This window comes from Astyanax mexicanus, chromosome 21, assembly GCF_023375975.1.
Source record: "Astyanax mexicanus isolate ESR-SI-001 chromosome 21, AstMex3_surface, whole genome shotgun sequence".
Lineage (NCBI taxonomy): Eukaryota > Metazoa > Chordata > Actinopteri > Characiformes > Acestrorhamphidae > Astyanax > Astyanax mexicanus.
This window is the reverse complement of record NC_064428.1, coordinates 17,194,929-17,211,926: the sequence shown is the minus strand read 5'-3', so window position 1 is coordinate 17,211,926 and position 16,998 is coordinate 17,194,929. Positions and strand designations below refer to the sequence as shown.

At 39.9% G+C, this 16,998-nt stretch overlaps 1 protein-coding gene across 2 annotated transcripts in view; it reads left to right on the top strand.

The window, feature by feature from the left end:
• Positions 1 to 16,998, top strand: part of cacna1hb (calcium channel, voltage-dependent, T type, alpha 1H subunit b) — a 173,800-nt gene that overhangs the window by 80,538 nt on the left and 76,264 nt on the right. For both annotated transcript variants that reach the window (XM_049470121.1, XM_022674890.2), the window contains exons 8-10: positions 4,851 to 4,943; positions 12,087 to 12,756; positions 15,016 to 15,317. In XM_049470121.1, coding sequence (XP_049326078.1) covers positions 4,851 to 4,943; positions 12,087 to 12,756; positions 15,016 to 15,317 — 1,065 coding nt within the window. The remainder of the gene's footprint in view (positions 1 to 4,850; positions 4,944 to 12,086; positions 12,757 to 15,015; positions 15,318 to 16,998) is intronic.

The window sequence follows — 16,998 nt, the reverse complement described above, 5'->3', positions numbered from 1 at the left end:
TGTCAATTTACATAATTTATTAATTTGAAAGGAAAATGAATACAGTGAGTCCAAGAAGTATTTGATCCCTTGCTGATTTTCTTTGTTTGCCCACTAATAAAGACACTATCCTTCTGCACTTTTAATGGTAGATATATTCTAACATGGAGAGACAGAATATCAAGACAAAAATCCAGAATATAATTTTAAAGAATATATTTTAATTAATTTGTATTTCAATGAGGAAAATAAGTATTTGATCCCTCTTGCCAAACACACTCAATACTTAGTGGCAAAGCCTTTGTTTGCAAGCACAGCGGTGAGACGTTTGTTGTAGTTAACCACAAGTTTAGCACACACACCAGGGGGAATTTTGGCCCACTCTTCTTTGCAGATCCTCTCTAAATCATGAAGGTTGGTGGGCTGTCGCTTGGCAACTCTGACCTTCAGCTCCCTCCATAGATTTTCGATCGGATTGAGGTCTGGCGACTGGCTGGGCCACTCCATGACCTTAATGTGATTTTTCTTGAGCCAATCCTTTGTTGCCTTTGCTGTATGTTTAGGGTCGTTATCATGTTGGAAGACCCAGCCACGGCCCATTTTCAGATCCCTGGCAGAGGGGAGGAGGTTGTCCCTCAGGATTGTGCGGTACATGGCTCCATCCATCTTCCCAGTGATGCGGTGAAGTAGCCCTGTACCCTTGGCAGAGAAACACCCCCAAAACATTATGCTTCCACCTCCATGCTTGACGGTGGGCACAGTGTTCTTGGGGTCATAGGCAGCATTTTTCTTCCTCCACACATGGCGGGTGGAGTTGAGGCCAAAAAGTTCAATTTTGGTCTCGTCTGACCACAAAACCTTCTCCCAATAACTTGGTTCATCTTTCAAATGATCATTGGCATACTTGAGGCGCGCCTCCACATGTGCTCTCTTCAGCAGGGGTACCTTTCGGGCACTGCAGGATGTGAATCCATTGTTGCGCAAAGTGTTGCCAATTGTTTCCTTGCAAACTGTGGTCCCAGCTGCCTTCAGGTCATTTGCTAACTCCTGCCGAGTGGTTGCAGGACGATTTCTGACCGTTCTCAGCATCATTGCCACCCCACGAGGCGAAATCTTCTTTGGAGCACCGGGCCGAGGTCTGTTGATTGTCATGTTATACTCTTTAAACTTTCTGATAATTGCACCAATAGTTGTTACTTTCACATCCAACACCTTACTAATCTTTTTGTAGCCCATTCCAGCTTTGTGAAGGTCAACAATTCTGACTCTGAGGTCCTGTGACAGCTCTTTGGTTTTACCCATGTTGGAGACTTGAAATCTGTGTGATCTGTCTGATTCTGTGGACAGGTGTTTTTCACACAAGTGATTAGTGAGAACAGGTGGCTTCAGGTCAGGTAACAAGTTGATTGGGAGTGTCTAACTGGTCTGTAAAAGCCAGAACTGCTAATGAATACTAAGGGATCAAATACTTATTTCACTCCATGAAATACAAATCAATTAATATATATTCCTTAGATTTATTTTCTGGATTTTCTTTTTAATATTCTGTCTCTCCATGTAAGAATACATCTACCATTAAAAGTATAGAATGATCATGTCTTTATTAGTGGGCCAACGAAGAAAATCAGCAAGGGATCAAATACTTCTTGGACTCACTGTATGTGATTGATTTGATTTTAAATTTACATTTTTAGAAGCTAAAATAATAAGAAATATTCAGGGAGGTCCTTTAGGTAGTGCTTAGCCTTTAAAGAGTTTTTTTTTATCAAAGAAATGGGATAACAGTATGCAGATTGCTTATGCAAAAAGTGTTAGCTCAGAAGATGGCTTGGGAACACTCACATCTGTGTAACTTGCAAGATGTTATCTTGTGAGTGAGACTGATCACTGGAGTTTGAGTGAAGCCTTATAGTGGATGTTAGATGAATGGTATATTCCATTTCTGAGGCTGTGCAGAACCAGTAATACATAGCATATAATTTTATAGAACTAATTACCACCCACAGTGGACAGCGCAGTGGTTTGTAATAATTGTGACCGGCAGCATTTGGCTAGGGTTGTCCATGCAAACAGAAAAGTGACATACACATTGACTGCAGGAGACCCCACACATATATCCCATAGGTCAGTGTGCAATTCTTTAGCTTCCACGGGACATGGCAAAAGTCACGGGACATAATACTAGTTCCCATCTCTGTCCTTGGGATATTTTATATATTTTTGCCACATCACCCATCAGGTAGTCTGTGTCCAACGTTTCAATATTATTGTATTGTAATGTTATTTAATGTGTATTACTGTTGTAGTGATTCATTTAAACTATGTGCCAGCCAACATACTGCAGGATTTTTAGCTCTTAAGAACCAGTGGGTGTGGTATATTCTAGGCTTGCAGTGGTGGCAAGAGTGCTGAAAAAATGATTTATAAGTAAAACTGACCCTCTTTACTCTGCCTCATGCTATTTATTAAGGTTATTTCTCTTTTTGCTGAGTGTGAAATTCAGCCTGGCAGCCGTCGTCGGCAGTGCTCATCCTCGTCTCTCCCACATATCTTTACTTGAGCCAAGAGACACTTCCTTTTATTGTAGGGAAATGAAGTGAGCAGTTGCTGGTGGCAGCAGTGTGAGTAAATCAATTTGCATCAATAAGCAACACCCCTATTGCAGGAAATCAAGTATTTGTCATGTTTGCCACTAATCAGATTGGTTGTGGCAAAGATATTTATCATGTTTCAGGGTTTCTGGGTTGCCCAAGTGAAAGTGATTCATCATGTCCTGAGTAATCTTATTGGCTAAAGCATGACATTTGTCATTCTCCAGATTAATCTGATTGGCTGGTGTTGTTCCAATGATCTATAGCAGCCCAAGATAACCTTCATCTCTGGGCAGTACAAGGAACACTAAGATACAAGACACCAGCCTATAATAATGACTGTCTGTGGAAAAAGGAAAGTCATTTGTTTTCTGCGTAAATCACACAGTGATGCTTGCAGCTCTGGACAACATGGCACAGATATTTTATCACTGATGACAACATTTAGTACTAGTTCAGTATTTAAAATGATCTTTGATTAGAACAATTCGTTTTTAATTCGAACTTTTCAGCACTATATTCATGCAGTTGGTCAGTGTTCCTAAAGTGCTGCCAATATCCATTAGGGTGTGTATTGATACACTCTGTTCACGATTCGATTTTCACAATATATTAATCAGATGTGAAGAGTAAACAGAAGGATTGTAACGATGCTCTCTGCTCTAATTTAATTTATTTCGATTTTTTTCCAGATATTTGAAACACACATTGAATACAAACTTTTTTATGTTTCTTAATGGTATAAACAATGCCAAATGCACCCTATATAAATATATAGATGTTTGTAGAAGTAGTAATCAGTACTATAAGTACTCAGTAAACAGTAATGACGTAAATATACTCTACTTAAATAGACAGATTTTTTTGTATTTTTACTTAAGTATTAATTAATTTTTGGAGACTTTTATTTACTTTAATTCATCTGCATTTTAAATTAAATTATAATTATTAACTCCTCTACATTATCCAACATGTATTGCTCCTTTTGGCTTGTAAAGCCTGCGTGGCTAACCTTAAGACTTGTGTGATTGGCTTTAGATTAAATGAACTTACATGTCCTCCGCCCTTTGATTACACCCACTGGTTCTCCCGCCTGCATTAGTGGAATTTTGACCTCTGTTTAATTAATGCAACTGCATGAGGTTTCATAGTAACAGAACTTGGGATTGTCTGTCCCCATATTAACTATATACACTCAAAAATATATAGTTTATTATGCATGGCAGCATTCACTTTTTATACAGACATATCATTTCAAAATATTGCGAAAGGTATTACTGGTACAGAGAGTTTTGTAAGCTGCACAAGTCAACCAGATGGTTCTACATTTACATGCAAATCACTCATTATTTTAAAATGGAAAAATGATTAAATACAAAGTTCATTCTGTTCAAAGAGTCAGAAATTAAGTGAACACTGTGCACACAGCATTTAAAGGCAGGAAGACTAGATTAATGTCTAAACTGAATTTTTGTATAAATTGCTGCCTGCTAGGATACCTTCACCTCTATTTGTGAAGGAAAACAGGATGTATACTTTTGATGCCTTGTATATGTCCCATGATTCTCTGGGTTGGTGGTGGCTTGTCACAAAAGAAAAAGCTGCACAACCCAAAGCAAGAAGCAATCATGCAATCTTTTTTCCATAATATTGTATTTCTGAAAATAAATAGTATAAGAGCAGCTGAATTTTGGCTTTTTATTTATAATGATTTCTAGTAATTAGTTAGGTCACTAGCTCACAGTGGTTGTCATTATCCTTGCATATGCCTTCTCTTTTAGACATGATAACATGTGGTTCTTCTTAGAATGTGCTCAAGTCCAACTTCTAAGTGTTAAGATGAGATTAAAAACTGGTGCTACTCTGGCAAAAATGGTATCACCGCATTGACATCACCTATATGTGAGTTCCCACACTGCCCTCACCCTGTGGCTCTATTAAATGTACATAAATCAATAAGGAATCTTTACTGTGTACTAGACAAACACAGAGCAGAAATTTCACACATTACAATTTGCATAAACTAAATACTCCATTGGAGATTCAGTATTAACGTTATAACACCCAACCCTATTGTTGCCCTTTATTTTTAGCCCTTTATTTTTGCCAACCTTTATTGCCCAAATAAAACTTGTTTTATAAAAATATAATGATAGATATTAAAAAATGGATAATTGATGGTTGAAAAACTATACTTGAAATATACATGAAAGAAAAATTAATTTAAACATGTTTAAAACCTGACCCTCCTCTCCTTCTTTCTTTTCTTTATTGTTTTAGGTCATCACTTTGGAGGGATGGGTGGATATCATGTACTATGTCATGGATGCGCATTCCTTTTACAACTTCATCTATTTCATCTTCCTCATTATTGTAAGTATATACTGTATAGTAGTTGGTGTTAGAGTTTGTAAACTGTGTGTTCCCCATTTAAAAAAAAAAAGCTTGCAAAATTGCTTGCATGTCACGTTCTGATCCTGGAGCAGTGGAATCTACTGAGGCACACCAATTGAATTGGTATGTAAAACCACATTTAGAAAATCTTTCTACAAAATACAGGCGGTGGAATTTGCTGTCTTGTGTGATTCATGTGGTTCATGTAGATTTGAAGAGTTTTTCATTTTAAAACGAGGCCAGGAGTGCTCCTGCCAGCAGATAATTATGAAGAAGCACCCACCCAACCCCCACATTCACCCCACAACAGCACACCAGCTCATGTCGTCACTCACCCATCTCATAGATAGTGTTTTGATGAAGATAACTTCATCAAAAAAAATCTACATTTTATGAGTGTTTTATTTTGTCTTTTCAATTTCTAATGGTAGGATGAAAAAAGATGGATTTGTATAAATTATCATAGAAAGAAATTTAGAGGCCACTTCAGTTTCTGAATCAGTTGTTATTTTATTCTAGAAACTACATCCAGCATTTCTCCCAAATTCCAAATCATAATATTGTCATTTAGAGCATTTATTTGCAGAAAATGAGAAATGGCCGAAATAACAAAAAAGATGCAGAGCTTTCAGACCTCAAATAATGCAAAGGAAACAAGTTACCGTATTTTTCGGACTATAAGGCGCACTTAAAAACTTTTAATTTTCACAAAAATTGACAGTGCGTCTTATAATACGGTGCGCCTTTTGTATGGATTTTACTCGTCAGGTTGTAAGGAGCAGTAAACACACACTCCGTGCAGCGTTATAGAGAGTTTCAGTGCTATACAGAGTCCAGAGCCGTGCAGCTCCGAGGCTGAGCAGCAATAGCATTAGCTAGATGCTAACCGCTAAGCTAGCTAGCTTATTCACTGAGATCAGTATTATCTAAATTTTACTCGTCAGGTTGTAAGGAGCAGTAAACACACACTCCGTGCAGCGTTATACAGAGTTTCAGTGCTATACAGAGTCCAGAGCCGTGCAGCTCCGAGGCTGGAGCAGCAAATAGCATTAGCTAGCTTATTCACTGTTCAGAGATCAGTATTATCTAAATTTTACCCGTCAGGTTGTAAGGAGCAGTAAACACACACTCCGTGCAGCGTTATACAGAGTTTCAGTGCTATACAGAGTCCAGAGCCGTGCAGCTCCGAGGCTGGAGCAGCAAATAGCATTAGCTAGCTTATTCACTGTTCAGAGATCAGTATTATCTAAATTTTACCCGTCAGGTGTAAGGAGCAGTAAACACACACTCCGTGCAGAGCAGCAATAGCATTAGCTAGATGCTAACCGCTTAGCTAGCTAGCTTTTTCACTGTTCAGAGATCAGTATTTTCTAAATTTAGCACTTTTAATACTGCTGGAGCAGTATTATTAGAGTTAGATGCTAATCGCTAAGCGTTCACCGTTCAGAGGTGAGTTATCGGCCTGTAAGTCTGTGCTGCTTTGCCTGGCTAGCATTAGCTAGATGCTAAGCGCTAACTCTCTCAGAGGTGAGTTTTATCAGCCTGTAATCTGCTTGTTTACAGTGTTAAAACAAGCTAGGGGGGACGAATCGCTAGCTAATATCTCACTGTCTTACCAGAACACGCAGGATTACTCAGTGTAACGCTGTCGTTTAAGTTTGGGTTAACTTTACTAGTTTAGGTGACTAGCTAGCATGCTAGCGGATAGCTATGCTAACGCTGGTGCAGCAAGCCTTAGTGGACATCTGGAAATCTAAGCTTACTGTAAATAACTGAAGCACGTTACTCACCCAAATAAACAGTTTTCAGGAGAGGAATCTGTGTAGATTAATATCCAGCACTCGTTTGACTTTGAAAGAGCTAGATTTATATATACTGAGACGCTCCACCGGCAAGCGACCACCCCCGGTGGGGGAAGGGAAACATGGCGCCACCCCTGTTCACTTTGATATAGGCACCCTTTCTAGTGTCACTTAACGCGCCTTATAATGCGATGCGCCCTATGTATGGAAAAATAGCAGAAAATAGGCGTTCTTTGATAGTGCGTCTTATAATACGGTGCGCCTTATAGTCCGAAAAATACGGTATTTATATTTATAAAGTTTTAATGGTTCAGAAATCAATGTTTGGTGGAATAACCCTGTTTTTTAATCACAGATTTCATGCATCTTAGCATGTTGGCTGCTTTTGTATAACTTGTCTTCTTCTTGATTATATTCCAGAGGTTTTCAATTAAGTAAAATCAAGGAAACTCAGCATCACTTTCTGGCTGCATCATTTAAAAAGCAAAGAACCTTATGGACGCTGTTGGGTGTGGTGGTCTGGAAGTCCAGAATCCCTAAATCCCTAAATCCAGCTGGGTTGACGGTTCCCTATAGTTTGTTAAAATAAGCACGTAGTTTTAAAGGCTGCATATGTTGCTCTGTGGTCACAATGTATTTTTTTTTTATTAACTCTGTCATTACAGAAGTTTACTGACACCCCCATAACAAGATAGACAGATTAAATCATAAAAGACATGTTGATTTTAAAGGTCTGTTGCAAACACTTTAAGAGATAAATGCTTGTCTTTAAATTGTATTGCAAGCACCAGCCACTGGAAACCGAGAACTATGTGTGTTTTCCGACTGGCCACATTTCTAATAGCTGTATGGCTGCGAAAGATTTTTGGACATGGTGTGAGTCTGCATAGTTTTTGAACTCAAAGTAATATATAATTTCACAGCAATTACATCTGAATTATAGCTTTTGAGTGCACAAGATTTTTATGTTTATTTCACAGATGTTTTCTCCTTGGACGGGTGCTACTAAGCACTGGGTTCTAGGTGCTAATACCTTATAAAAATATCTCTTAATAAAAAGGAAAACATGTCCGCATTGATTCTGTTTTAAATATTCTCATTTTTCTATTCAGGAATGTTTTTCAGACCTTCACATGAACCCATTTGATAAAAGTCTTACAATTACCTACAGTTCACAGCATTCTGTCTTAGTTCATATGTCTGTGTGTGAGTCAGTGTTTTGTTTGAACTGTGTGTAATTGTGTATTTCTGTCTTTCTGTTGATGGAATTATTGAGGTCAAAGGAGAACAGTGCTGCTTGAGGGTGAAGGGGTGAAAAAATTATCTATGGGATTTATTATTTTAATTTTTCTCACAGTATCTTTCTTCCCCTTGTTTAATATTCATTCTTTTTGAGATGTGACTCACCAGTGTATCAATGTATCACATACAAATGATGAAAATGATCTTTCTTAGGCACAGAATGGCTGTGCAGCTAAAATAATAAGCTTTGTGGGTGCAGTAATAGGTATGTTGTTAGTAAGTGGTTGCTATTGTATGACAGGTGGTTGCTATGAAGTTGCAAGTGGTTACTGGGTGGTTGCTATGGTCTTGCAAAGAGTACATTAGCTAATGAGTCAGTTCCAAAATACTTGCAATATAATGCTTGCTGTCGTTTACTTAAGGAACTATATATAAAAAAACACAAGCATGATTTTAATTTAAATCTACTGACTTCTATACTGGCATGCCAAAAGTCATAGGACAGGGACAAGTCCCATGAAGCCAAGTAAAGTTCAGAGGTAAATGACGGTCCAAATCTATAGTTATAATAATAATACATTTAATAAATAAACTGTCAAATTCATTGCTCCTCATCTGGGCTGACACACCGGTTCTGGTTTATTGATGTTTCCATTAGAAGTGGAAAGATCAGTCAGCTATGTATCTGCATTTGTTTATGTTCAGACAGAATTATGTGTTTAGCGACCAGCCAATATTTTTCTAAAGCTGATCAGTCAGCTTTATAGTTTTCTTGGAACTATAAAGCTGGAGCATGGCTGCAGACTCTCACTCCTTAACAGTGTTGCACTCCTCACTATGGTTGCAGTCTTCAATCCACTTTACTGTGGGGTTTGTTTATATATTGCCGTTTTTAAATTATACATTTTACAAATATATAATATAGTGCAAGATTAATGTGCTTTGTGAAGGAAAGAGAATATAGACTTTTAACATCACTAACTGGATACCCCTCTAGAGAATGCAACGCATCAAATTTAACAAACACTGCTATCCACACAATAAACAGCAGTATCGCAGAGCACAATTAGCCATGCTTAAATATAAAGCAGCAACAATTGAAAAGCTAAAGGAATCATGTCTACAATACTAGATAAATAAAAAATGGTGTGATAGAATAAAAATAATAGATAAGCAGTCCTATTTCTTCGCATATAATTTTACAGCTCTTTCAACTGAGTTTTAAGTGTGTTCGATTACAAATAGGGAAGTACATTTTATTTTTTAAATATATATATATAACTAACTTAATATTTTAATGATAACATTTTTGACTGCTACTGCTGTACTTCTGCAGTGCTTGGTGCTCTGTGTTTTTAGTGGTCTTAAGTAGCTAGTTAGCTCTGTTACTCATTGATAGAGGTGCTAAAGGTGAACTGTAGAGAGTGGTATTATCCAGGTAGGGAGGTTATAACCTGTATTCTCTGTATTCCACTATAAGGTGCATCAATCCTACACACATGAATTACAGAAACTGCAAAAACTCCAGAATAAACTGAGCTGACGAGAGTCTTGTTGCAGCCAAAAGGAATGTGGGATTCCTTAAGCTAATATTGGCACATGTGCTCCAGTTTCATTTAGCGGCTGGACGAGAAACTACAGCTTCCTGTGACCAAACTGCCCCAAGAGTGATCCCCACAGCAGCTCCCAAATCGGATGGCTAAATCAGATAAATAATGGCTGATTGTTGATTTTGCATTTTGGCCAATCTGCCTTTTTTAAATGAAGTTTTTCTTTGCTGTCATACGTAAAGATCTGTGTACCTCAGGCAAACTTTAGCTTCAGGTTCTCCCTTGTTTCCTCCATACTCTTTTATCTGCATCAAACTGGTCTCATCTTTCATCTCACTAAGAAGTTCCACAGATTTCTATGCTTTGTTGTCGGCTTGTTGTGTTCCCTCATCTTGTTCATGTTGTATTAAATTAGAGGTGGTTATTTCTGCAGTTGGACCATTTTGATGGTTTTGGTGAATTTCGCTTTCCTTTGTGCTGTCAGAATCACACAGGTCGTTAGTACAGAGCCTTTGGTGAAGGTTCAGTCTGTTTGGCTAAACTGGGCGCCTGTAGATTCTCATTCCTATCGCTTTCCCTCTCTGCCCCTCTGTTCTTGATTACTGACTCTGACAAAGGGATCCCGGAGGGGCATTTCATAGTCCGTTCGCCATTCCAGTGTGGCCTTTGATCCTCATTGTGGAAATTGTTACAAAAACTGTGATTAGATTTTTTTCAATTCCATATACATCATCAAATGCTTTAGCATAAAAATCTGCATATTCTAATTCAAGAACGTTTTGCACAGTACATCATCTGAAAGGGCTCGAAACAGAATATAGATTGGAAAAATAGATGGTACAGTACTGCCGTTTGCTGCATCATCTAGATTCAATCGAGATTGAGTATCAAGTTTTATAGTACATTGCAATCTTTCCCTGAGTGTGTTTCTAATTTCTTTTTAATTAAATATTTATTTTAACATTTTATTTATTAACATGTTTATTCTATTTCATATATTACATGTCATGAAGCTAGGTGTGCAGTATGTACTGTTTAATGCTTTTTACTACTGATTAACACAATGGGCCACATGTTACATCTATCTTACATCCCAACAACAGTCTATTTTACACCTTGTGTCTGCTCTTACAAATATATCAGTGGGCTTGGTGGTCTTGAAGTAAGGTGTGTCGAGGTAAATTTTTGGTGTATTGCTATCTTGGGAATGAAAAACACAGGTACACCGTGCACATTCAGCATGCATACACCCTCACTCATTACACACACACACAAGAAACTTGCAGCAGTGCACAAAACCAACCTTTGAGCCAACAATAAAATAACTTTGCTCTTCCTGTAAATGACCTGCCCATGTACCTTCACAGCGTGAGTGTGCAGGTCAGTTTCCTCTGCTGAGAAGAGCAGAAGTGCTGTGCCGTTAAAATACCAATCTGCCAAAATCCGAGCTCACCTGGCTCTTAAAGGGAATGACAGGTGACACACTGATTGGTTTATTTCATGATCCGCCCAAAAAACAAACCCATGATTAATTAAGAGAATTAACACCTGCCTTTTGTCAAGCATATTTTTTGCATCCTTACGATACCAAACACACACTGACATACCCTAAATCAAGCTGCATGATACACAGTTGAGGCTCTCCTATACATCAAAAAATAGGGCCCTCATAATGGTTTTAATAAGTAAGCAATTTGAGATACTATACCATTAGCTTTATTAAAGTGATTAAAGCATTAGTAAATAGCAGTAAGCATTATGACAGTCAGTATTTGCAATAGCAAACTTCAGAACTGACTGGTTAGCTACTGTGATTCTATACATGGTCAGTTGAGCTTGGGGAATTGTTCAGACCTCCTAAATTCATGAAATTACTGGTAAAGTTTATATTAAGTCTTTGAAAAGGTTTGATAAAATGAAATGTAACTATTTTGATGTAAGTATTAATAAAAGCAATAAAATATTTATGATTGCGGACACCTAATTTTTATGCATTGCATTCTTGATTATATTTAATAGATATCAAAATATTTGTCAAATACTGAACTTCAGAGCTTCAGAACCACATGTGACCATATATAGAAGTATATTACTAATTTGTATTTATCATATTATTCACAAATATGAGACACAATGAAGGAAAATCATGGCTTGCGGTGCTTAATAGCACACACAGGTACACCAGGGTTTGTAGCGGCTCTAAGTGCTGTAATTTCTACTTTGTCATAATTAATTTGGTCTGAAGAATAAGCCATTCATTTGAAATATGAAGCTCACCTGTATTTAACCCTGGAACTGTACATTATAAGCTAGCCGATGATTTAGGAGGTGATTGTAAATGGAGGGTAAATGGGGAATGTGTCATGTTTAGCTGAATTTATATGAGGCTTATATATTCAGAGCTAAGTCGTATAGCTACAGGATGTATAGCTCATTTCTGCTCCAGGCAGTTTGTAGATATAATTTTGTGACTATTTATTATGACAACAGTTAGTAAGAAGAGTTGTTCTTTCTTTATTTGCCTTTAGGTGGGCTCCTTTTTCATGATCAACCTGTGCCTGGTCGTCATCGCAACACAATTTTCAGAAACCAAGCAGCGTGAGAACCAGCTGATGCGGGAGCAGCGGGCTCGTTTCCGCAGCAACGAGTCAACGCTAGCTAGCTTGACCGAGCCTGGCTCCTGCTACGAAGAGATGATCAAATACCTGAGACACCTCTGCCGTAAGCTCGGTCGGCAGGTCAGCCATGTCTACGGCCAAGTGCGACCTTGTCGGCGGGGCAAGGCCTCCAGCCCTGAAAACGGCACTACGGCCGGGGTGGGCACTAACAGGCCCTATAGCAGCAGGGAGAAATTTGATCTGACTCGACACCTTATACACCACCATCACCATCAACCCCACCACCTCCACAATCATCGCCAGCGTCACTGCAATGGTATGGATGTGGGCACACTGGAAATGAAGGCCCTTCATTTGGGTGGTGAAGGTCAGGTTCTCAAACAGACTCCCCCTCTCCCCCTTGCTTTACCCCACATAAAGGGTCTGAACTACCCAACCATACTGCCCTCCGCACTTTTCACACACTCACGCACAAATCCTGGCTGCGCGAGCAGGGTCAAGACCCCTGCAGCCAGCCACTCGCAATACGACAGGACAGTCCACAGAGGGTTCCACGATAGCTACAACAAAGCGCAGCCTGGTGAGAATTTGTGCATTCCTATACATCCATGCATGCCTGTGCTTTTTACTGTTACTGTTAAACCAGAGCAGCCCTCAGCCTTCAAGGTGGACACTTTCAATTCCTAATGATGGACACCAAGCGCACGCGCCTGTGTCTCCTGAGACTCAACTTAATAATGTAGATAATGAAGACATTTCCACACAGTACACTTCATATGCTCTAGTAATTCTAAATTGAATCCACAGGAACCACTACACACCCTTTTTTCATTCTCACACATTCTCACACAAGCCCATTGGTTTCGCAAGAGAGGAGAAGCTATTTCGCTTTTACTTTTCTCATATTTTACTAGTCTGTATGATAATTGCCCTTAATTGCGCCCATTTACTGCACAATCTTTTCATTATTGCATTTTATCGAGCATAGCTAAATTAACTATATACAGGGCAAGTTATGTATTGAGTCATTTATTTTAAGGCTTATTTTTATTAAGGAATGACAGAGGTATCGGAATTGTATCAGTATGTATACAGTAGGGCTGCTGCGATTACTCAAAGTTGATTCAATGAATAACAGATCACAGAGTAATAGATCAAATACTCACGGATACAAAAGAGAGTTTATTATATTCAGGCTAGCAGTTTTTAAATGAGCTAGGCACAAACTTCAGGATAAAAGTAAACAGAATAGAGCCAATATCAGTAAACCCAACTCCTAACAAATGAGAACTAAAACAAAGAGAGAGTCAAAGAACGAAACAAAGGTCATACCTGCCAAATGTGTTCAAGGAATAAATTATTGATATGCAGTGATAGGATTGGCAATACTTTGCAAATAAGTACCGATCCAAACAGAGTTTGAAAACAGACATAGTTACTCACATTCCTAAAGTTACTCATTTTAAAGAATACGTGCCTTTTTCTTAACACTGTGTAATTTCTGATATAAGTCAGTGGTTTTTAGTGTTTTTTATGTCATTAGTCAACTTTTTTAATGCTAGACTTTAAAAAGACAAATATAAATATTAAGAATAAATTACAATAAATAGAGATATTTAAGGACCAGTGACATGCCAAAGTCATTGTACAGGAACTAATATTGTATCCCATTATTTTTACAGGGAAGCTAAAGGATGCTATTGATTTTTGGGGCAAGGATTAAAGAGTCAGATTATTTGTAAAACTTTGAAATCTTGGTAAAAGTTACCAAAGAGCTCAGATCTGTTGGGGTGCCAAAACTTTTGAATGTGGCATCTTTCTTTTTTTCATTTTACTCTTAAATTGTATAAAAGAAACAATAATAGACTCATCTTGTTTAGAGTGTTTAGTTTTAAAATTAACAGTATGCCTTGTGGAGATCTTCTATTGCCTTCATAAATAGAAATACTGTTCAATATCTCAGGTATAGTAAACAATTTTGGCTGCAAGTTATTATTGTAAAACTGCACTCTAGTGCTGGGCGATATGGGAAAAATCATATATCACAATATGGAATTTTTTATATCACGATAACGATATATATCATGATATACCACATTTGAGTATGTTTTCAGTTATTCTTCGAAAATTAAACCCAACTTTTACAAATAAGAATTACTACCTTTTAGTGCAGCAATATATATGTATCAAATGAAAACAGATGAGGTAGATGCAGTAGCTGTTTTTTTTTTAAACAATGCGTCTCCATTGTTCAGCTCTCATGAGTTTAATAACGTAAAGCATGTCGCACACCGCCATGTCCACGCAATAACGTAAAGCAGCGTCATGTCGCAAAACCACATTATAAAGCTTTTTATCATTTATATAAACAGAGTTTATGCAAAGTGACCACGCCAATACATTTCAGCGTAGCCTACTTTATATATTTGCATGAATAATTTATGAAATTACTGTAGAAACGATAGGGACGATAGAAGGTAAGTAGCACGACAGACACTTTTTTTTATCGTCCCTACAATATTTGTCATATCGCACCGCACTCTGAAATATATATTTGAAACAAATATTAGAGCTTTTTTTTGTACAAATTTAAAGAAGTCAGTATTAATGTTCCTTAACAATGATTCTCACATTATTGTTATTCTATTGCATAACACCTTGTATACTTTTATTTTTTAAAGTTAAATATATAAGATATGTAATCATGAGTGAGAGGAAGTGTGCAGCTTTTAGTTTTAAGTGCAGGTTTATTGAAACAAACTGAAGGTACATGCTAAGCCTTTGTTGCAGTTTATGCAATGAATGTTTATCCATCTCCATTGTTTTTGGCTTTGTGCAGGTGTGTACCCAGATGTGTGCTCAAGTGCGTGCATAGAAGGCGGCGATGGTCTGGCACCCGGCGAGCTTTCAGCATGCCCGATTTGCGCCCCTGAGGGCAGCGGCGTGACCTACAACTCTGACAGTGGCTCGGACATGGAGAAGCAGATGAGGGAGAACCCGACTGGGAACTGCTTCAGCGTGTGTGTGCAGTGTGTCAGGACAGTGCTGAGGAGGATTGTGGACAGCAAGTACTTCAATAGAGGGATCATGTTTGCAATCCTCATCAATACACTCAGCATGGGAGTGGAGTACCATGAACAGGTGAAGAACATAATGCTTGCTTGTTATGTCTGTATGTTGCTAAATACTTCAGTATATTCCTCCTTGTACTCCTGTCTACTCCTGTATATACATATACTCCCAATACTGTTGTTACAAGGGAGTCGGAGGGGTGTGAAGGAGGAGGAGGACGTAAGTGCAAAGATATTTATTATAATTAAACAGACAAGATAAATCAAAATAAACAAAACGCGGGTAACGCAAAAACAAGGCTTGGATGATATAAACAAGAAACACAGACTAAGAAACTAAGACAAGGAAACATACGGGTAGCAAGGATACATACTGGATACTGGATACAAAGGATACTGGATACAAGATACAAAAGACAAAATACAAAAGACTCGACACTGAACATTCTAACAGAGGGGCTTAAATACAAGAGGAGAGTGAGAAACACCTGGGCTAGGAAGACGAGGGGGCGGGGTTACAAACAGGACACAGGTGAGAACACTGATGCTACAGGGCAGGGCTGGGGCGGAGCTAGGGTGGAGACAAATACTAACAACAACAATAGCACATGGCTGTGAACACTGACAGGAAAACAGAGGGGCAGGAGCACAAGAGACCAAACGAGGGAGAAACAGAAGACAGACAAAGGCTAAACTGTGACATTACCCCCCCTCAACGGCGCCACTACCAGAGGCGCCGAGAGAGAGGGAACAGGGACTGGACAGGGGACACGAAGGGAGACTGGACAGAGGACTGGACATTAGACTGGGACAGAGACTGGACTGTGGAGGAGAACATAGACTGGGCTAGGGGCTTAGACTGGACAGAGGGTAGGGACTGGACTGTGGACGGAAACAGAGACTGGACAGGGGACCGAACAGGAGACGGAGACTGGACAGGGAACGGAGACTGAGACTGGACAGGGGACAGGACACAGGGCTGGACAGGAGGCTGGACACGGGGCTGAGACTGGACAGGGGGCTGGACAAAACTGGACCGGGGAACTGGAACAAATACCTGGACAGGGACGGACACAAACACAGTGACAGGGACGGGAACAGGAAAACCACCGGGGACAGGAATGGGAACAAACACAGACACCGGGACCAGGACAGGGAGAGACACGGGAACAAACATTGGTGGGTGCCCAGGACTGGCGAAAGTCTGTACGGAAGTCCAAAGAGCCAGCCTGGGCACAGTTCTGGGGGCAAAGACAGGGGGCCTTGGGGCAGGCCTGGGGGTATACAAAGTTCTGGGAGTGGGCACAGGGTCAGAGGCGGCCGGAGCCGCGGGCACAGGGTCAGAGACGGCCGGAGCCGCGGGCACAGGGTCAGAGGCGGCCGGAGCCGCGGGCACAGGGTCAGAGGCGGCCGGAGCCGCGGGCACAGGGTCAGAGGCGGCCGGAGCCGCGGGCACAGGGTCAGAGGCGGCCGGAGCCGCGGGCACAGGGTCTGGAGCAGTGGGTACCACGTGGGCGGCAGGCACTGCTGGTGCTGGAGCTGAGGCTGGAGCAGCGGGAGCTGCAGGAGCTGAGGCTGAGGCCGGAGGTGCTGGAGCTGGAGCTGTGGCAGCAGGTGCTGGAGCTGGAGCTGTGGCAGCAGGTGCTGGAGCTGGAGCTGTGGCAGCAGGTGCTGGAGCTGGAGCTGTGGCAGCAGGTGCTGGAGCTGGAGCTGTGGCAGCAGGTGCTGGAGCTGGAGCTGTGGCAGCAGGT